This window comes from Neovison vison, chromosome 3, assembly GCF_020171115.1.
Source record: "Neovison vison isolate M4711 chromosome 3, ASM_NN_V1, whole genome shotgun sequence".
Taxonomy (NCBI): domain Eukaryota; kingdom Metazoa; phylum Chordata; class Mammalia; order Carnivora; family Mustelidae; genus Neogale; species Neogale vison.
This window is the reverse complement of record NC_058093.1, coordinates 168,658,278-168,681,325: the sequence shown is the minus strand read 5'-3', so window position 1 is coordinate 168,681,325 and position 23,048 is coordinate 168,658,278. Positions and strand designations below refer to the sequence as shown.

The following is a 23,048-nucleotide window of genomic DNA, read 5'->3' as shown; positions in this document are numbered from 1 at the left end:
ATTAAGCAATAAATTATATGATCATCTCATGTGTAATGTTTATTGAATTAATGAAAATTATATTGCATTGTCTATTTCTGAGACTTGGGAGTTTTAAAAATTAAAAAAAAATTATCTTGATTTCTTACCTTTTTAGTAACCAAACTGAAATACTTTGGGACATCTATAGAGGTAATTAATTAGTAAGGTACAAAAAAATTAAACAACTTGAAAACTTCAAACAAGCAAAAACTCCAAGAGGTTCTGGTCATTCTATACAAAATCAAATCACATTTCAGTAATTCTCCTACTGTTATGAATCCAGTCACTGTTTATACCTTTGTGGTTAATTCTTATTCCATAAAAAAACACCACACCTTATCTAAAACAAAACAAACAGGGGCACCTGGGTGGCTCAGTGGTTAAGCCTCTGCCTTCGGCTCAGGTCATGATCTCAGGGTTCTGGGATCGAGCCCTGCATCGGGCTCTCTGCTCAGCAGGGAGCCTGCTTCCCCCTCTCTCTCTGCCTGCCTCTCTGCCTACTTGTGATCTCTGTGAAATAAATAAGTAAAATCTTTAAAACAAAACAAACAAACAAAATCCAAAACCCCCCCCCCCCAAAAATAAAACAGAGAGGACCCACAACTTTATGCCAACAAAACTGCACTTAGGTGAGTCTAACTAGTCTTTGAAATGCCATTAAATAAAACATGCCTTAATTATAATTCGTGTTTTAAATAAACAGAATATGGTGACATCTCAAATTAGTTGGTTTATTCAATAAGTAATATTGAAACAACCAGTTATCCACATAGGAAAAAAGTTAATGCTCTAAACCTTACCACGTACAATAAAATTTTAGAAAAATGGAAGCAAAAAAGAAATTTTTTTAAAATAAATTCCCAAGTCAGGGAGGTTGCAAGAAGCTATGAAATTGAATATGTGAAATCTTAAAACTTTAATACAGTAAAAGACATCATAGCCTAAGTTAATAAATAATGAACAGACTGAGGAGATGCGCAACATATAGAAAATACAAGATTAGTATTTGCATAGAGAACTATACATAATTACATATATTAGTACATATGTATTTATAATATTTCCTCTCTTACACAGTAAACATCCCAAAAGAAAAATGAACAAAGGACATTAAGAGGCATTTTGCATCTAAAACTAGTGAAGTGTCGTTAAGCATTTGAAAAGATGTTCAAAATCACAAATAAATCAAATGTAACTAAAATTTAATCCTAAAATAGCACTTTTTAAAGCCTACTACAACTGTAAAAATTAACAAGGCTAATATTCTGGTGCTGGCCAGGATTTATTTTCTTAGGAGGATACTTTTTAAAATGTACATAGCCTTACACTATCGCCGTCCAACAGCGATAATAATAACCCTCCATCCGGCTGGGTTTCAAAAAAGCCCTTTATTTCCTATGGCCATTGCCTATATAGGGGAGCTAAGCCAATCAGCATAGACAGCGATATGCATCCACAAATCTTAAGCTTGTTACCAAGTACCCACAGCATAGCAATAGTTCAACAGCCAATAGGTAGTACTTCCTGTTTACCATCAGTCACTCTAGACACACCTTCTGGCAAATCGCCAGACGCCATTTTGCGAAGCTCTGCAGTTGACGGATCTCCGGGTCCCTGGGGCATCCGCCCTCGACATTACACCTAATATATTCAAATTTTACTATATAGAAATATCTCAACAAGCATACCAAAAACAAAAATTAAAAACAAAAAAAACAAACCCTTGACAGATCGGTTATGAAAGCTTTGTTTTCCCAATATAAAAAAAATTAAGAACAACACAGAATAGGGAGCATTCAAGATATTTCTAACATTAAAAAAAAAAAAAGAAGTTACAAAATAGTATGGCTAGTATATAATTCCATTTTTGTTGAAATGGCTTATGTGTTTAAAATCAAGTTGGAAGGAATGTATCAAACCTTTTAACGACCATTAACTTTAAGAGATGAAATTATGGAGCATGTTCACTTTTCATGTAATCTATTTTTGCTACTGTCTTAATTATTTAACACAAATTACTTTTTTAAGTAAAAGAAAGAGCAGTGGTTTATTCATACAAATTTTGAGATGGTTTCTAATCAGGAATACTGAAATTACAAAATTTCAAGAGCAGGAAGAGTCCTGGTACCAAAGCGTTTTTAAAATAGTATAGTTAACTCCCTTGAACAAAAAGGAGTTAGGGCCACCAACTGGCTACCACAGTCAAAAATCCACGTATAAATTTTTATTCACCAAAAACATAGCTACTAATGGCCTCCTGCTGACCAGAAGCCTTACCAATAACATAAACAGTTGATCGTATTTTGTATATGTATTATATACTGTAGTTTACAATAAAGTAAGCTAGAGAAACTGTTAAGAAAATCATAAAGAAGAAAAAAATCAATTTATAACACAGTACTACATTTACCAAAAAACATCCACATGTAAGGGGACCCATGCAGTTCAAACCCATATTATTCAAGGGTCAAATGCACTTAGAGGTACTCAGTGAAATAATTCAAGGATGTAGTGTTTGCTTCCATTTGTGGGTTGGTGTATAGACAACACAAGATTAGTCATGGCTTCTAAGTGAACTAGTTACCCAAGTTAGGTTAATTGTCCATGGGGCCCATTGTAATATCCTCGCTACTTTGGCTTCTGTTAGAATATTCCACTAAAAAAATTAAAAACAAAAAACATGTGCCAAAAACAATGTGCCACCACAGTTCTACAGAATAATGCTAATATATTCCTAAACAACTAAACTAGTACAGTTAAGTATTTTAAAATGTTGATCAATAATTACCAGACTCTCTTTTTAGTAACCTTTTGTTTCCAGAATTTTATAGGATGGCATGATATTTCTTCATTATAATACATTTTGATAAAATAATAACTTCAGTTTTGGGAAATACAGTCTATACAGGGATGTCAAATTTGGTAGAAAGCTCCCGGTATAGTTAGTCTTCTTACTAGGTATCAAAGGAGTAAGGTAATTTTTGTCACCACCAATTAAAAACTTTTACGAAATAGGACTGTTATAAAACAATTAAACCTTGCAAATGCACTAGTCTCTAGGAAGAAAGTCCTGGAGGAAATTCTGCTTATTAAAATTGCAATTTTAGTTTCCATTAAAAGAATAAGACAACAGAAGATGGGTTGGCAAGACAAATTATTTCTTAATGTCAGTTGAGCTTATTTCAAATGAGATAACATATCTACACCAGGTTGGGTTCAGTACAATTTTGTCTCCTCAACTCATTTATCTAATTCAGTCATCTTGATTATAGCCTCATGGACTTCATTTTCAGAGAAAGAATTCTATAACAAACAGCCCACACAACATGCTGATTACTGAACAGTTAATTCTAATTAACTTGGGCATGGCAAGAGAATTTTGATAAAGTCCTAGAATACAAATATAGTCTGCTTATACCAGACTAACTTATATAAAAAACCCACAGCTAAGTCTCCAGACAAAACAAGAGAGTCAAAGAGATCTAATTTAAAGAAACAAATGAGAAAATTAAAATCACAAATAATTTATTCTTCCGTTAGAGTTGATACAGTTTTAAATAGCAACAAAGTACACAGTGGTGGAAAATTGGCACAGAACCTATAAGCATTTTCAATCACAATAAGGCTGTCCATGCTTTATCTGTTCAAACTTGATGTCCATTTTCTACTGACCAAGTTCAAAAAAACTCTATTCAGACCTTAAAAGACACACACACACTCTTCTCATACACACACAGAAACACATTAAAATTCCTCCTTTTGATTACAGTATGTTGAAAACAGTACATTTTGCGTATTCAAATTTATGGCACCCCTTCTGTTTTGTTTCCAGTTAGAAGTGGGAAAAACCAATTCAATTATAAAGAATACATCTTATTCCCTGGGCATAGGCAACTGTGATGAAAATAGCAACTTACCTTTGGGCTAGATGTTTTCAGATTATGCTTAAATAATTGTGGTTATAAACTTTTCAATGCATGATTTCCTGCCCAATGCAATATCCCTGAATTTAGCTAAAATAATCAGGCACAGGACAGTCTCAAATATGATTAAACATGCCACGCTAATAAACAAAGTGATCTAGAATGCAACCTCTATGCTTTTAATATAGACCAGAATAAACCTCATCAATAAGCATTTTCCTAAACATCTCTTTGTGTTACATTAACCAAAATAAAAAGGGCAAAATTTAAGAGTGTCCTTCTATAAACGGTATTATTTCCAGGGAAGGAAGTTGAAATAAAGGTTTGTAAAGTCTCCTGAACTATTCTATTATATAAACCAACTGTCCTCCTAATGTTAAAAAATAAAATTACTAGATCAATGTTGACTCCTCTCTGATATTATTTTTAAAATGCCTGGATATTACTTACTAAGTTCCCTGATTACTCAAAGTAAAATTAACACTTCCATTTTCAGTTATTGCTATTTTTGGAGAGAATTACCACTTCATTTACATGAAACTGCTACCAAGATTCTTCAGATCCCACATGAAATAATTCTTATTGCCTCACATTTTAAAACTGTATTATAAATGATCTTTATAAAAAGGTTTTAATCCACAAAACTGGAAAGCTTTTAAAAAAATGTCTTTTTACTCAAAACTATCACAGTGCCCTTGATTATCTAACAGATAAAAGGGATCTGAATTTCCTCTAAAGAACATAATAGTGGACATATGGTGTGCTTTGTCTTCTCCCTCACCTTTATCTTTTATAGTACACCATTTTGAGACCAACACAATCAAGCATCCACCATGCTCCAATCCACATTTTAACAGAGGATTTCGGATTCTGTCCAATGCGTAGTGTACCGCCTTGCATATTCACCACATGAAATAAACATAATATACAAAATATTGCTGCTGTAAAAAGTGTACATTTCCCTCTTCCCCTTACAAAAGAATCTGTGGAAAAGTATTAAATTCCCTTAACCTTCATAAACATACAAAGCTGTTCACACCTTTCAGTCTGTAACAGTCCATTTGAAACACAGTTCCCAAATCATTGCAAATTGGTTATGTCATTGTATTTTCTGTCCAATGTTGCCATCTAGAGTAGAAATGTGAAATCAAGAGTATTTTTTAGCTACTAAAGCCTTTACAACTAAGCCACAAAGGCTGCTTACTGAGGAAACAGCCACTTATCCACAAGGTTTTTCCAAAAACTAGATGGAATGGAAGAATCTCTTCACACAGAGGTGTCCACAGTGCTGAGGTGACAATATGGCTGCTAATAGATACTGGCTATTGGAATGTGAGTACTTTTTCACTGCTGGTAATTTCCATACTGTCCCTAAAAGATAAATTTAAAAATATAATTAGATAATGATTTGAGCATAGTTTGACCATAATAGCTAGGCACAGAAAATTTTCTTAAATCTTAGCACTGATACCACAAAAGTGACTTCACTGACAACAAACAAAACTGTTACATATTTAAGTACACAGTAACTCTGTAACTGCTTCTGATATTACATTCAATTGCAAATGGATTTCAGAATCTTTGAAACTAGAATAGTACCTTTCACAAAGTAGGAATTTAAGTGTTTGGTAAATTTTATTGAATGAATTGAGCAAGAATGAGTGAGTTCTGGTTCTAAATCCTGCTGTGGTATGTACTGTGTATTAATTAAGAGCTATGTAACAACTTTGTGACTGTTTAGCTTATTATTAATTGCTATTACAAATTAACATCAATAGTATTTGAAATCAGTAACAAGGATGGAAAGATGCCTGGACGATAAAGGGAAAAGAACCTTCCATCCATACTAAAGGAGCTGGGCTTTTCCCTGAGGCCAACAAAGTGTCAGCAAAGGCATTCAAGACAGGCAGCTGGTACATAAAATCAAGAGAAGTTTGTTTTGTTTTTGTTGATTTTAATAAGACAGACATGAAGGCCTGTGGGCCGGCAGGATGGAAAAGACAAAGAGAGTACAGATAAAAAGAGGTGATAAATGAAGTAGCAGAATTCTACAAGGGAGGTAAATAAAGTCCAGTATACAGCGGTTAGGGTTAGATTTTGGAGAAGAGAAGAAATCGCTCTTCCTCTGAAAAAGAAAAAGAATGGCAGAAGAGATGCCTACTAGAAAATACATATTTGAGAAAGATTTCTTAAATGTGTTTAAAAAAAGATGTTCTTAAAAGTACCTATTTTCCAAAAACAGTATTCACAGGAAGCACATAATCAGCTAACTGTTTCTTTTGGCTAAAATTTCCCCCTCCGAGTCATATTAATCATTTTATATCAAGAAAGTATTCTAGAACTGAACTACTTCTAAGCCTTAAGAAATAACACCCTAAAACTTTACATTTCCATCCAAATAAATATATATTTTTGAAAATCTATTAAACACCACTATGTATCTAATGGAATAATAAATTATAAAGAGAATTAAGGCATTTAAAAAATATTAATGTACTTTCCATAGGTAAATTCAACAAAATTTAAAGTCAGTGCTCATCTTGAAATATTTATGGGTAGAGTATCAAATCTAGAATTTGCTTTAAAATACTCTTAAAAGAAAAAAAGTAGCTTGGGGGTATATAAAACAGCATTAGCAAACTGTTGATAATTGTTGAAGTTGGTTGATAGATACACGAGGATCCAAGATACTCCTCTTTTTTTGTATTTGTGTACAGACTGCTCTAAAACAAAGTTTAAAATAAGAAATATAAGTCAATGCTTAGCATCAGGAACTTCTTACTCAATTGCTAAACTCAGCTTCAGTACTTAGGTAATCTAAGTCCCAACTCAACTGTTATCTTTCCATCTGAGTCTAAAAAAGATCCTTGAGACTCAATTTTTTCACACTTAAAAGGTGTGACTCTGATGTCTCCATCTCTAGATCTCAATTTTCTTTCCATTCACGGCTACATTAATTCCTATCTCATCTGTTTGTTAGGACACTTTAATAAGAGAGGACATGAGGAAGGACTTTTAAAAATTTTAAAATATTATAAATAAGTAAGCCTCAATGCTGGAGGGAAATGCTCCCCCAGTAAATGTGTATAATGTGATATTAATGATGGAAGTAACTTGCACATATTATGAATGATGTGAAAACAGAAGAGAAGTTAAGAACTGCTGTGCTATATAAATATAAGCTATAATTTATCTACTATATTATGAATTACTTGAGGGTAGGGAAGGTAGGGACTAGGGCTTATCCATCCTGAGGCCCCAAGTACTGAAGAGTGCCCAGCACTCACACATAAGACTTCTTAGATAATGTCTGCCAAATACTATATTCAAGCAATTATAACCATTTACGGAGCAAATACATGTTTATCACTATAATAAATTTGAAAAACAGGGAAGGTAAAACTTAGAAATAAATAAAGTACAATTACAGCAGTTCTATAAGAGTTCAGAAATGAAGAGATAAACACAGCTAAAATAATTAGAAAAGTATTTGAGAGAAGGTGGAAACCTTAAGAAAACAGTAAAACTCTGAATAGCAGAGAAAAGAAAATGAGGCACTTCAAATAAAGGAATAGCTAAAGTAAAGGCATGTTGGAAAAACAGGTATAGGACACTTGAGGAAGTGGACAAACAAAAGGAATATACAACAATGAGAAGCAGACGCTATTACTTGGTAACACAGCGCCTGACGTAACAGAAAGAAGTGTGGCTAATAATAATAGCAATCTCAATACACAGCAATATAGCAATCTCTGTATCTCAATAACTAAGACCTTACCGTGTGTCAGACACTAATAAATGTTTTGTGCCCATCTACAACCTATATAGTAAATACCACCTCCATTTTATACAAGATAAGACTGAGATGAGAATTAAAAAAAGTTGACCCAGACTTGATCACAGTACTGCAACCCAATCAAATCACAAGCCCAAAAAAGTGTACTGTATATCTGCAACCATTAGCAAATTCCAGAATTAAAAGTACGGGTTTGGGAGCCAGAAACCAACTTCTAGCATTAACTCTACCACTTAACAGCTTCTTATCCTTGAGAAAGTTACCTATCCTTTCTTTCTCGATTTTCTCATCTAACAAATAAGAGTAATTATAATCTCCACCTCAAAAAGAAGAACACCTGAAAATGCTCTATAATACTCAAGTACTCACTGATAGTACTGGAGGCAGTTTGAGAAAGTATGTTCTAGTCAGTCACTACAGGCTCTAGTTGCTCAGAATTTGCCAGCCAACTCCACTTCTTGGCTCTATCATCTTGGGCAAATCACTCCAACTCTCTAAAACCTCAGCTTCTCTATGTCTGTTGCTTCAATTTTTTTTTTTTTTAAATTACAAAATTCCTCTGACTAGAGTGTAAAGAATGAATGAGAAAGGAAGCAAGAAGACAGTGTGGAAGGATCCTGCTGTGATGAACCTAGAAGATGTTGATGGTCTCAATAAGTGATTTCAGAGAACTGGATGGATTTAAGAACATGTTAGGAAGAAGGGTTAACAGATTCTGTCGTGTGTTAAATGGAGGGAGAAAACCTAGAAATCAAAAGTGGCATTTGGCATTCTACTTGATGATAATACTTCTCTTTGATAGAGAAAACAGAAAGGAGGAGGAAGTTTGGGTAGAAAAACTTAATTTGTTTTGGTTATGCTGAACCAATACATCTAAGTGGAGATGTCCAGTAGGTATCTAACTTTGAGAAGCGAGAGTCAGACTTCATATAGAGATCTGGGAGTCAGCATCACCATAAACTGAGACCATGTGAGTAAATGAGATTGTCGAAGGAGAGTGTACTGAATAAAGAGTCATCCCTAGCCTAGAAACCTGAGCAATACCAATCATCTTTCAATTTCTTTCTTTCATTTATCCAATCATACAAAAGTCTTAAAATTATTCTGTCACAATACCTTTTAGGGATTTCTTTCAGTATTCTTATGAGCACCATTCAAATTTTAGGAAGTAAAGGCCTTTATTTATTCACTTAATTTATACTTTATTTTTTTATCAGTATTTACTGCTAGTTGCTATGTTCTACTAGGTGATGGAAACTCAACAGTGGTAAGAAAACAGAAGTGGTGATGTCTTTAAAGGACTGACATTCTAGGGGAAGAGAGTATGACAATAAATAATACATAATCTATTACATGGAGATAAATGCTACACTGAAATATTTAAGCATTTAACATAACTAATGAAACTTTCCCACTAACATGAGTAACAGGCAAGGATGTCCCCTTCTCACCACCCCTTTACAAACACTGTACTAGAATTCCTAGCTTATGCAATAAGAAAAAGAAACATGCAGATGATAGGATTATCTAGGTAGAAAACCCCAAAGATTCAACAACAACAAAAAAATCTTTGAAACTGATAAGCAAAGTTACAGGATACAAGTTAACATACAAAAGTCAATCACCTACCTGTATGCCAGCAATGAACAACTGGAATTTTAAATTAAAAACACTATTTATACGAACACAAAAATGAAAATTAGGTATAAATCTAACAAAATATGTATAAAATGTACGTGAGACAAACTAAAAAACTGATAAAAAATTTTTAAAAAACTAAATAAATGGAGAAATGTTACATGTTCATGGATAAGAAAATCAATATTGTTAAAATGTCAATTCTTCCTTATGTAATTTAAAGATTCAACACAATCCCAATCAAAATCTCAACAAGTTATTTGTGGTCACTGACAGATTGATTCTAACATTTACAGCAAGAGGTAGAAGACCCAGGATAGCCACACAATACTGAAGAAGAACAAAGCCAGAGGACTGATAGTTCTGACTTTAAGACTTACTATAAAGCTATAGCAATCAAGACAGTGTGGTTGGTACTGGTGAAAGAACAGAAAAATAGATCAATAGAACATTAAAGAGAGCCCAGAAATAAAGCCACATAACTGTAATAAACTGATCTTTGACAAAGAAGCAAAGGTAATGCAATAGAGCAAAGAGTCTTTCAACAAATGGTGCTAGAACAACTGGATATCCACAGGCAAAAAAGTGAAACAAGACAGAGATCCTCAACCCTTCACAAGAATTAACTCAAACTGGACTACAGACCTAAATGGAAAATACACAAAAATAAAACTCCTAGAAGATAACACAGAAGAAAACCTAGGTGATTTGAATTTGGTTATGACTTTTTAGATACAACACCAAAGGCATAATCCATGAAAGAAATAATTGATAAGATGGACTTCATTAAAAGTAAAATTTTGTACTCTGCAGAAGACAATGTCAAAGGAATGAGAAAACAAGCCATGAAGACAATACAGTATTTACAAAAGACACATCTGATAAGGACTATTATAGAAAATATACAAAAAACTCTAAAAATCCAACAATAAGAAAACAAACAACCCAATTAAAATATGGGCCAAGATCTGAACTGACATCTCACTAAAGATATAAAGATGGCAAATAAGTGTATGAAAAGATGTCCACATCATGTTATTAGGGAAATGCAAATTAAAACAATGAGATACCACTACCAAGATTAGAATCGCCAAGATTCTGAACATTAACCACACCAAATGCTGGCAAGGTTGTAGAATGAGATTGCTGCTAAGAATGCAAAATGCGACAGCCACTATGGAAGACAGTTGGGGCAGATTCTCACAAAACTAAATAGACTCTTACCATATAATCCAGCAAGCGTGCTCCTTGGTTTTTATCCAAATGAGTTGAAAATTTATGCCCACACAAAAACCTGCACATGGAAGTTTATAGCAGTTTTATTCATAATTGCCAAAATTTGGAAGCAACCAAGATATCTTTCAAAAAACGAATGGAAAAACAGACTTCAGTACATCCAGACAATGGGAGTATTACTCAGCACTAAAAAGAAATATGCTATCAAGCCATGAGAAGGACTTAAATGCATGTTACTAAGTGAAATGCCAGTGAAATGAAAAGACTATGTACTACATGATTCCAAGTATATGACATTTCAGAAAAGGCAAAAATATGAAGACAGTAAAAAGATCATTGTTTGCCAGGGGTTAGGGAGGAGAGAGAGATAAACAGGGGAGCACAGAGGATTTTTAGGACAATGAAACAATTCTATATGATACTATAATGATCAATACATGTCATTATACATTTGTCAAAAGGTATGACACCAAGAGTGAACCCTAATGGACGCTATAGACTTGGGGTGATAAAGATCTCTTCAGTCTGAGTTCACTGATTATGACAAACGGACCACCCTGGGATGTTGATAGCAGGAGAGGCTATAAATATTTATGGGTAGGATTTATATGAAAACTCTCTGTACTTAGTGCTCTATTTTGTTGTGAACCTAAAACTGCTCAAAACAATAAAGCCTATTTTAAAAAAATTAAAACACGCTTCCAGTCAAGATGGATTGCCCCAAAACCACTCAAAACATATGAAATGTTCGCATTCAGGACACAAGGTAATGAAGAACAGAAATTTGAGAAATTGGAAACAAATGAAGTGAGCCATCTGGTTATACATTTTACTGTACTAAGAAGTCTCTACACTGCAGTGTGTGGAGTGGAACTAAGCCTACATCTGAGTTAAAGACAAAAAGCTTAGAGTCTGGAGAGAAAGCAGGGGCTAGAGTTCACAGGACAGAGTACTAGAAAGGAGAGAAATGCATAGAAAGAGAACTGTACAGCTCTGCAAAGGAATTCTCTTGAGTACTCAGTGTAGTACTGATATGCAAATGCAAGTAGAAACAACCAAAAGAATTAGAAGAAGCAATACTTGGCACTCTTAAAGAAACAGAAATAGTGCATATTCCTACCAGTCAGAGTGAAAAATCTCACAATTCAAGGGCATTGGGTTGAGTACTCGAAGTTACTTAGCAGAGGACTAACCACTGCTTTGGTTCTGCCTAAAAACCTTAAAAGCAATCCCCATAAGATCAAGATTTGTCTACATTACTTAACTGCATCCCAAAACAAAGCTCAAGAATATTTCTAAGAATACATATGTATCCACCACCCAACAAAGTAAAAGTGCATTCATAATTTCTGGCATATAATCAAACATCATGCATACAAAGAATGAGAAAAATGGCCCATAATGAAAAGAAAAAAAAAATCAATCAAAACTGATCCAGATGTTAAGAATTATCAGAAAAGGATATTAAAATAGTTATCATACCTGCATTTCACATATTCAAAAATTTAGGCAGAGACATGGAAGACATAAAAAGGACCCAAATTGAAATTTTAGGAAAAAAACCCAAAATGAAATTCTAGAAATGAAAAATACCTGGGAACGGATCAAAAGCAGATAAAACAATGAACAAGAAAACATTAGTGAACTTTAAGACACAGCAGAAGAAACTACTCAAAATAAAACAACAAAAAAAGGGGGCGCCTGGGTGGCTCAGTGGGTTAAGCCACTGCCTTCGGCTCAGGTCATGATCTCAGGGTCCTGGGATCGAGTCCCGCATCAGGCTCTCTGCTCAGCAAGGAGCCTGCTTCCTCCTCTCTCTCTCTCTCTGCTTGCCTCTCTGCCTACTTGTGATCTCTGTCTGTCAAATAAATAAATAAAAAATCTTTAAAAAAAACAACAACAACAAAAAAAGGAAAATAAAAAACAAAGTATCAGTGAACTATGATGCAAGTTTAAGGAGTCAAATATACATGTAATTAGAGTTAACTAATCATGTAATTGGAGAGGAAAGAAAGGGATATAGGGGTAAGAGAAGGAAAAATACTTGGGTCAGAATTTTTCCAAATTTGATGAAAACCATAAAGCCAGAAATCCAAAAAGATATGTGAACCCTATGCAGAAAAAACAGCCAAACGATTTCACCAAGGGAAAAATCTCAAAAAACAGCCAAAAAAAGAAATACCAACTACCAGAAAAGAAAGAGAAAAGTAACAGCAGATGTCTCCTTGGAAATAATATAAGCAAGAAGACAGTGGAGCCACATTTTTTAAAGTTTGAAAGTAAAAATACAAAACAAAACAAAAACAAAACAAATAAACAGAAAGAATTCTATACCAAGAATAAATATTTTTTAATAATGGAAGAGAAATAAACACTTCCTCAAACATACATGAACTGAAGGCTTGTGTTACAATAAATATTAGAAACAATTTCCTTTCCTTCACACAAAGGAAAATGATACCAGATGGAACTATGAATCTACCATAGGAATCAAGAGTACCAGAAATAGTAAATATATAAGATTTTTTCTTATTACTTAAGTATCTTTAAAGGATAACTGCTTTTTTAACACAAAATAAATTCCATATGCAATAGTTTATAACATGTACAAATAAAATTTACAATAATAGCACAAAAGTTGAGACAAAATGAAAGTAAACTATTTTGAAAGGCTTTATACTATACATAGGTGGTATATTATTACCTAAAATATGCTACAAAATGGGTGAACCTTGAAAACATCACACTGAGTGAAAGAAGCCAATCACAAAATACCACCTATGGCATGACTCCATGTATCTCAAATATCCAGAGTAAGAAAATCTATACAGACTGAAAGTAAACTACTTGTTTCCTAGGGCTGAATGTTTAGAGAAAAATGAACAAATTAAAAAAAAAAAAAAATCCCAATGAATGGTATACTCTAAAATGGCTGAGTTAACTGAATGGCATGTGAATTATATCAGTAAATGTAGTTTTTTTTAAGGAGGAGAAAAGTTCAAAATAAGACAGAAAAAGAAAATAAAGTACAAAAAAGGGAAAAAAATCAAGATGATAGATTCAGTCAAATCCACAATCACTTAAAAAAACACAATGTTCAAAGCCCCTCCGTTAAAAGGCAGATTGTCATACTAGATAAAAAAGCAAGACTTCACAAATGCTGCCTTCATGAAATACAATTTAAACATAAAAATACCAATATGTTAAAAATAAAGGGATAAGGGGTACCTGCCTGGCTCAGTTGGTAGAACATGCAACTCTTGATTTGGGAGTTGTACATATGAGCCCCACGTTGGATGCAGATTACTTAAAACTAAAATCTTAAAAAAACTAGTAATAAAAGGGTAAAAAAAGATATGTAATTCTATCAATAATCCAAAGAAAGTTGGTGTGGCTATATTAACACCAAAAGGATCGCAGAGCAAAGAATATTATCATGGATAAAGGAAGCTATTTCATTATAGTAAAGGAATAAATTAAGACATAAAATTCCTAAAAATGTAAAAACCTTAAAAAGGTAGCACTAAGATTCATGGAGCAAAAATGGACAGAACTGCAAGGAAAAATAGACAAACACACAATTATACCCAGAGATCTAATGTGCTTTTTAAAATAACTAATAGAGCAGAAAGAAAATCAGCTAAGATATAGGAGACTTGAACACTATCAACCAACTTGATCTAACATTTACAGAACATCCTCACAGACCATATTGTGGGCCATAAAGTAATAAGTCTCAATAAATGTAGAAAAAGTTATGTTGATAGAATTATGATGATGGAATTAAGTGAGAAATCAGTGAGAGCAAAATATCTGGAAAATCTCCTAATATTTAAAAACTAAATCATATACTTCTAAATAACACTTGGATCAAAGAAGAAATCAAAAGCAAAATCAAGAAAATATTTTCAACTGACTGTTAATAAAAATACAACATAAAAAAATCTGTGCACTAGGGGCGCCTGGGTGGTTCAGTGGGTTAAGCTGCTGCCTTCGGCTCAGGTCATGATCTCGGGGTCCTGGGATCGAGTCCCGCATCGGGCTCTCTGCTCAGCAGGGAGCCTGCTTCCTCCTCTCTCTCTCTCTCTGCCTGCCTCTCTGCCTACTTGTGATCTCTCTCTGTCAAATAAATAAATTAAAAAAAAAAATCTGTGCACTAAACAGTTAAAAGAAGTACATAGAGGGGAACTTACAGCAATCAACACCTAAATGAGGAAGGAGGGCAGTTCTTTTATCAATGGGATCAGCTATTACCCCTTAGGAAATCGGAAAAGAAGAGCAAATGAAACCCAAAGCCAAGCAGGAGAAAAGAAATAATAATGAAGAGGGCAGAAATCAAGGAAAAAAAGAAAAACAAACAGAGGTGGGGCAAATCTATTAAAAAAAAAAAAAAAGCTGGCTCTCTGAGAAGACCAATGGAAGTACATAAAACAGGCAGCCAAATTACTTGGGGGGGGAAAAAAAAAGAGAGAGTGGATACACATTACCAGTATCAGAAATGGAAGAGAGATCCCTATTGATACTAGAGACACTAAAAAGGATAAAAAGGGAATCATTCAACACAACAAATGAAATTGAGAAATCCCTTAATAAATACAAATATCTCTGGCACCTGGGTGGCTCAGTTGGTTAAGCAACTGCCTTCAGCTCAGGTCATGATCCCAGAGTCCCTGAATCAAGTACCACGTTGGGCTCCCTGCTCAGCAGGGAGTCTGCTTCTCCCTCTGCCCTTCCCCCTCTCATGCTCACTCTCGCTCATTCTCTCTCTTAAATAAATAAAATTATTTTATAAATAAAATAAAAAAATATAAATACTTTTATATATAGCAATTAACAACTATAAATTGAAATTTAAAAAAATTTACAGTAGTGGGGCGCCTGGGTGGCCCAGTGGGTTAAAGCCTCTGCCTTGGGCTCAGGTCATGATCCCTGGGTCCTGGGATCGAGCCCCGCATTGGGCTCTCTGCTCAGCAGGGAACCTGCTTCCTCCCTCTCTCTCTCTGCCTACCCCTCTGCCTACTTGTGTTCTCTGTCAAATAACAACAAAAAAAAAAAATCTTAAAAAAAAAAAATGCCTAAACAACTCTGAAAAAGAACAAAGTTGGAAAACTAACAACACCTAATTTCACAACTTATTATAAAACTATAGTAATAAAGAGGTATTGAATAAAGACTAATAAATAGATCAATCCAGAAACAGACATATTTATGATTTTCAGCAAAGGTTCAAAGGCAATTCAGTAGAGAAAGGACAGTCTTTTCAACAAATGGTGCTCAGAAAATCAGCTATCCATTTGAAAACAAAAATACAAACTCCAATTTATGCTTTCTACAAAAATTAACTCAAAATGATTATAGATTTAAATGTAAAGTTAAAAATATAATGCTTCTAAAATAAAGAATGAGGAGAAAATCTTTGTGACTCTGGATTAGGTAAAGATTTCCTACATATAATATCAAAAGCATGATCTACAAAAGAAAAAGTTGATAAATAGGACTTCATAAAAATTTTAAAGTTCCTCTCTTCAAAAGAAAATGCTGAAAGAATGAAAAGAGAAGCTATATATTGGATAAAAATATATACCTGATTGTATGTACAATATATAAAGACCTCTCAATACTCAACAGCAAGAAAATAAGGAACTGAATTTTAAAATAAGCAAAAGATTTGACCAGACATTTCAGAAAAGATATACAGATGGAAAATAAGTACATGATAAGTCACTATCACCTGTCCTTTGGGACGTAAAAATGAAAAGCATAATGACCTATCATTATACATTGTTGTTAGAAATAGGTAAAACTGAAAAGACTGACCCATCAAAAAATATCAAATAGTACACTTTTAATATGTTCATTTTCTGGCACATCAATAACACTTCAATAAAGTTGTCTAAATACAGAAGGGTGGTGAAATACAACAGACCCCTCCTCATCCATGGTTTTGCTTTTGCTTTCCTGTAGTTTCATTTACCAGTGGTCAGCTGTGGTCCAATAGCAGAAGATCTTCCTGACACATCTTCAGAAGGTCAAGAGCAGCCGAACACTACAACATAATGTCTATGTCACTCCCCTCACTTCACCTCGGCACGTAGGCATTTTATCACCCCACATCATCATAAGAAAGGTGAATACAATACAGTAAAAAATATTTTGAGAAAGACCACATTTGTATAACTTTTATTAGAGTATATTGTTATAATTGTTTTTATTCTTTATTGCTGCTAATTTCTTACTATGCCTAATTCATAAATTAAATTTTATCATAAATATATATACATAAGAAAAACATGGTATATACAGGGTTTAGTACTACCTGTGGTTTTGGGCATCTACTGAGGGAACTGGAATGTATCCTTTGTGGGTAAGCGGGGGCCTACTACAAAGCAAGGCAATGTTACTATTTTTTATTTTTTTAAAGATTTTATTCATTTATTTGACAGACAGAGATCACAAGTAGCAGAGAGGCAGGCAGAGAGAGAGGGGAAAGCAGGCTCCCCGCCGAGCAGAGAGCCCGATGTGGGGCTCGATCCCAGGACCCTGGGATCATGACCCGAGCCAAAGGCAGAGGTTTTAACCCACTGAGCCACCCAGGCACCCCACAATGTTACTATTTTAAAATATTTATTTATTTATTTTAGAGAGAGGGCACCAGCTAGATGCTCGACATGGGGCTTGATCTCACAACCCTGAGATCATAACCTGAGCTGAAATCAAGAATCGGACGTTCAACCGACTGAGCCACCAAGGGGCCCAAGGATGTTACTATTTTAAATAGGTAGACTGTGAAGGACATCTTTATATGACATGGTGAGACATCAGAGCAGAAACTGGAAGAAAGTGAGGAACCCACACATTGCAAGTTATCAGGGAAGAGTTTTGGCAATAAAGGGTGCAGTGAACAGGGAGAAATATGATTGATGTGTATGGGAACAGCAAACAAGCCACGGTGACTGAAGCAAACTAAATGAGAGCAGCTATAAACACAGAGATGAGGTGATGGGACAGGTGAGGGGGGCACAAGGCATGTAGGGCTCTGTAGGTCATTATAAGATCTAGCTTTCACTATAAGACAAGTCACCACAGGGCTTTGAGCTGTGGCTTTAAAAGCAACTAATGTTGAGGCACCTGGGTGGCTCAGTGGGTTAAAAGCCTCTGCCTTTGGCTCAGGTCATGATTCCCAGGGTCCTGGGATCGAGCCCCGCATCAGGCTCTCTGCTCCACAGGGAGCCTGCTTCCCCCCCTCTCTCTCTCTCTGCCTGCCTCTCTGCCTACTTGTGATCTCTGTCTGTCAAATAAATAAGTAAAATCTTAAAAAAAAAAAAAAAAAAAAAAAAGCAACTAATGTTTTTGGGATGCCTGGGTGGCTCAATTAGTTAAGCAACTGCCTTCAACTCAGGTCATGATCCCAGGGTCCTGGGATTGAGTCCTAGATTGGGCTCCCTGTTCGGGGAGGCGGGGGGGAGCCTGCTTCTCCCTCTACTGCTGCCACTCCCCCTGCTTATGCCCCTTTGCTCTCTCTCTCCATCAAATAAATAAATTTTTTTTAAAGCATCTTTTTTTAAAAAAAGATCATTTTTAAAATTTTAAATATTTTTAAATGTTTTTAAAAGATCATTCTGGGTCCTATGTGGAGCATATCCTATAGCAGAGCTACGATGAAAGCAGGAAGATCAAGAAGGAAGATAATTGCAATAGTCCAAGTGAGTGACCGTTGTAACTTTGACTTGGGTAAGAGCAAGAGGTTGTAAAAAACAGCTAGATACTGGATAAATTCTGAAGGAAAAGGTGATGAGAATTGCTAGTTGACAAGATACTTGATTTACAAAAAAGAGGGGAGCCAAGATGACTCGAGCTTTTTAGACTATGGAACTGAAAGAATCAAGCAGCTATTTCTGAGATAGAAAAAAATAATGGAGAAGCAACAGCCTCTAGCAATGATTTCTCTCTCAATTTTTCCCCTCTTTTAGTTCATCACGCACACTGCTCTAAGAATCATCTGCCTAAACCACCACGATAATTATATTACTATTGGATTTAAGAATCTGTATCAGTTTTCTAATCCTTCACTATCTTGAAGATACTATCTAATATCTATTACTTCTATCTATCTAATACGTCTATCTATCTAATACTAACACTATCTAATACTTCCCCTAAAATGAAGAGACCAACAAGTGTTTTGGTTGGGTGATATAGATAAGGTAAAACCCTTGATAAATGTGGACAGACTAACACTAGAGTAGCTAAGATGGTCCCTCCTCATAGCCTTTTTTTTTTTTTAAGATTTTATTCATTTATCTGACAGACAGAGAGATCACAAGTAGGCAGAGAGGCAGACAGGGAGAGAGAGGAGGGGAAGCAGGCTCCCTGCTGAGCAGAGAGCCCGATGCAGGGCTTGATTCCAGACCCTGGGATCATGCCCTGAGCTGAAGGCAGAGGCTTTAACCCACTGAGCCACCCAGGCGCCCCCTCATAGCCTTTTCTAGTGGGAAAGGAAATGTGGCTGGCATCTACCTAAACACCATGGGTCTTTATCTACAGTACCATCCCAAATTCCCAAGTAGTTCATGGGGTGGACTAATTATAGTAAAAATGGTAGTATATCATATGTCTATCATATATACTACATACCACACATAATATCATATATGTGTACCAAGTACCACGCATCGCTAATATTTTATACACATCATTTAAAACCTTTCATAGGCTCCAAATGATGTCAGGATAAAGTCCAAGTCCCCTAACATGGCTTGTAAGAGTCTTTCTAATCTAACCCTTAACTTTTCTCTCCAATCTTGCCTCTCCCTCCCCATGCTTCTGTTTTATTCTACCACACATCTCAATGCTAGTCCTTTAGGAATGCACTTCATTCTGATGAGAATATCCTTCCCTCCTCTATGTCTACTTATCTAATACCTACTCATCCTTGGGCCCTCACACTAATACAATACTTCCCAAAGAACATTTTTTCTATTATCTACATTAGGAGCCCACTTCCACAAAAATCTTGCCTTTCTTCACCCAAGTACCTCTCATACTATATTATAACATCTGTTTATTTGTCTAGACTTAAGTTCACAAAGACAGAATATGTTGATCTTATTTCCCAATGTACCCCAATTTTAGGTATTTGGCATAAAAATATTACTCAAGAAACATTTACTTAATGACTAACAAGCTTCAGGGATTTAGAAATACATCATTTAGAGAGAATATGGCTAGTTCAGTCCATGACATGCTCAAGTTGATGGAACTAGCAAGATATCCAAAGAGAGATGTTCCATACACAGCTGAAAAAAATGGAGCTGAAGGGTAGTCTGAGGGTACTGAAAATATAAGATGCAGTGAATAGAGAGACCAAGAAAAACACCAAGCCAAGGATTGATATTTGGATAAAAGATGAGAAACAAATGAAAAAATAAAGAAGGAATTACTAGAAGTGTTAAATTTTGAAAAGCACAGTAGTTAGAAGTTAAACAAAACCATTCAAGAATAAAAATAGGAACACACGTCAAATCTATCAAAAGTAAAGTCAAGAAAGACCAAGATACTTCACTGGTACAGAAGGGCTCCTGGGTGGCTCAGTCAGTCAAGCACCTGACACCTGATTTCAGCTCAGGTCATGATGTCGGACTTGTGGGCTTGAGCCCTGCATCAGGCTCCACGCTCAGCATAGAGTCTACTGGACAGTCTCTCTCTCTCTCCCTCTGCCCCTCCCTTCACTCCAAATAAATAAATAAATAAAATCTTATTAAAAAAGATTGCTCCACCAGCCATAAGAACCATGTCTGTTTTACTCCTTCAGGACCTAATATAGTGTCCAGCACACAAAAAAAATAATAAATAATTGCTGATTGAGGGGACAAAAGATCAGAAGCTCACTTTTTAAAAAGTTAACTTGTCTAAAAAGAGCCTAAATCTTGTCCTCAGGAATTCTGCCCTGAGTCATTAGCCACGACTTATTTCACTTTTATTTATTTATTTACTTATTTATTAAGATTTTATTTATTTATTTGAGAGAGAGCGAGCATGAGAAGGAGGAGGGTCAGAGGGAGAAGCAGACTCCTTGCCAAGCAGGGAGCCGATGTGGGACTCGATCCCGGGACTCCAAAATCATGACCTGAGCCAAAGGCAGTTGCTTAACCAACTGAGCCACCCAGCACCCCCTTATTTCATTTTTAAAATGTAAATAAAATTTCAATCTAATCCTTTGGCTTCATATTAGTGATTTTTAAAAAATATTACTCTTTTGTCCTTACCCTTCTAGTTTAAGTCTCTTCTATCTCTTTTACCTTTACCTCTGAAATAAAAGTGTCAGTACAAGGGGCAGTAGGCTTCAGAGAGCATGGACAGAAGAACTGCTCAGTCTCAAGTTCTAATTAGTATGGTACTGAGTTGTTCCTCAAACCAGATCGTCTATACTGGTCTTAGAAGCCTAACTTACAAAAAAAATAAATAAATAACCTATTTTAAAGAAGCTTAAGTAGTGAGCAGACAAGATTATCCTCACTAGAAAGTCATTAGACAATACTGAAATCAATCTAAAGAAACTGATAACTTCATAAACCATTTTCATTATAATTTAGAGTACCTATAACAAGATTCACTGCCACACAGATTAAGTCTGAAAAGTGTACTGACAAAAAGAAGGAACTTAACTAAATCCTAGGTTCAACAGAATAGTCATCTTAGAATGAGATACATCTCTACATATATGAAAACAGAAGAAAAGAGAATAGGAGATAAAGATTATTAGTACTTGAGATAACGGACATGTGTATGAAAGGAGGCATCAGAGACAGGAGGTAAATAGATATTGAGAGAGGAAGGACAACAGGGATGTGGAGGAAGTGCAGTGGGGAAGCTGAAGTCAAGATGAGAGCTACAAAGAGCACCAACACAGATGGACTCCACATCTCCACAGGGCAGTAAACATGAGGGAGATCAGAGAAAACAGGGGCCTTAGGATAGAGAATGGTGTTTGTAATACCTCCAGGAAGTCTGCCTGGGGAAAGACCAGAGGGAGAGAGAGACTATGAATGAGTATGAATGAATGCTGGTACCCAGAGATTAGGCATGTTTTATATGTTACTGTAAGTAACTACGATCAACTGTGCCAGCATTCTCCGAAAAAGACTTAGAAGTAAATTTCTTTTTTGTTAACTCATATGCTATAAACAAGAGGAGGGAAAAAAAATGAGCCTTCAAGTCAAAAACACCCTAATGAAGAGTGAACAAACAATGGGGCAATCATACAGTTGGCCAAATAACTTACCTGGTCATATCCATAAGGCCTCTGCTGTGGCGGCTGTGGTGGTCCAGGCTGTGTTGGTCTATAACCCCCATATTGCTGACCTTGTCCTTGAGGGTAGTTAGGATACTGAGGACCTGGACCACCCTGTGAAGGACCTGCAAAATAATTAACACAAACAAAATCCCAGATAAAAACAGAACTCTCAAAAGGGTTTAGAACTAGATGCTATTATGTTTTTATATCTAAACAAAAAAGGATAGTTTGGTTCCTGATCTTCTCAAATACATTTTAAAATAAATGTAAGGTTGTAAGAGTGAAAATATTATAATATTGTAATACTGCCACCAAGTACAAGATGTTTTGATTCGGTATAGCTAGTAAGCTATGTGTTAGCCATCAAAAAAAATTTTTTTTAATGAGTAAAAGAGACTCAGGAGTTTAATGAGTACAAGAGACTCAGGTTAATTCTATGACATTAAGAAAATTCATCTGTACCTCCACTAGAAAGTAACCAGTATAAGCAACAAATAAAAGAAGAAGCAAGAAGCAGTTTCAAATTAAAATACTGAAATAATTTCTGAATATCAATGATATTTATAGCGGTATGACTCTAGAGTCACACTTGCAATCACCAAAGAATCACAAAAAATAATTTTCCATGTAAATTCTAGATTAATATTTGCAATCACCAAAAGAATGCTTTATGCTCTGCATTGGTAAACTTACTATCACAATATTTTCAAACCAAAACTAAAGAAGAGTTGAAAAGCCACAGGTTGCATGTGAAAAAACCTGATTCAAAAGTTATGTTCTGTGTACCAATCACCTTTAATACCTAACCCATAAAAATGAATGATTTCCAATTCCAGAGATGGCAAGGGACTAATCTGGCTTGCCAAACAAATATGTCTGTTTCATAAATTCCACTACTGCCTATTGTAAAGGATGCTTTTTAAAGCATAAGCTGAAAAGCTTTGACACTTCAATGTTTTCTATCATTGCCATTCAAAACCTGCCATTAAAACACACACACACACACACACACTGATGGTGGAAGAAAGTGTCAAAAGAGAATATATTTCCAAGCTTAAATAAACCCCATCACTCTATTATTTATTTAATTATTATACACCCAACTATTACGACTCTAAATTTTCTATCAGAAGAAAGTACA

At 35.1% G+C, this 23,048-nt stretch overlaps 1 protein-coding gene across 3 annotated transcripts in view; it reads right to left on the bottom strand.

The window, feature by feature from the left end:
* Positions 1 to 3,529: 3,529 nt before the first annotated feature.
* SS18 (SS18 subunit of BAF chromatin remodeling complex) overlaps positions 3,530 to 23,048 on the bottom strand; it is a 90,531-nt gene continuing 71,012 nt past the window's right edge. For all 3 annotated transcript variants that reach the window (XM_044243244.1, XM_044243245.1, XM_044243246.1), the window contains 2 exons: positions 21,896 to 22,029; positions 3,530 to 5,315 (listed from right to left, as the gene is read on the bottom strand). In XM_044243244.1, the coding sequence (XP_044099179.1) occupies positions 5,289 to 5,315; positions 21,896 to 22,029 (161 nt within the window). In that variant the 3' untranslated portion in view covers positions 3,530 to 5,288. The remainder of the gene's footprint in view (positions 5,316 to 21,895; positions 22,030 to 23,048) is intronic.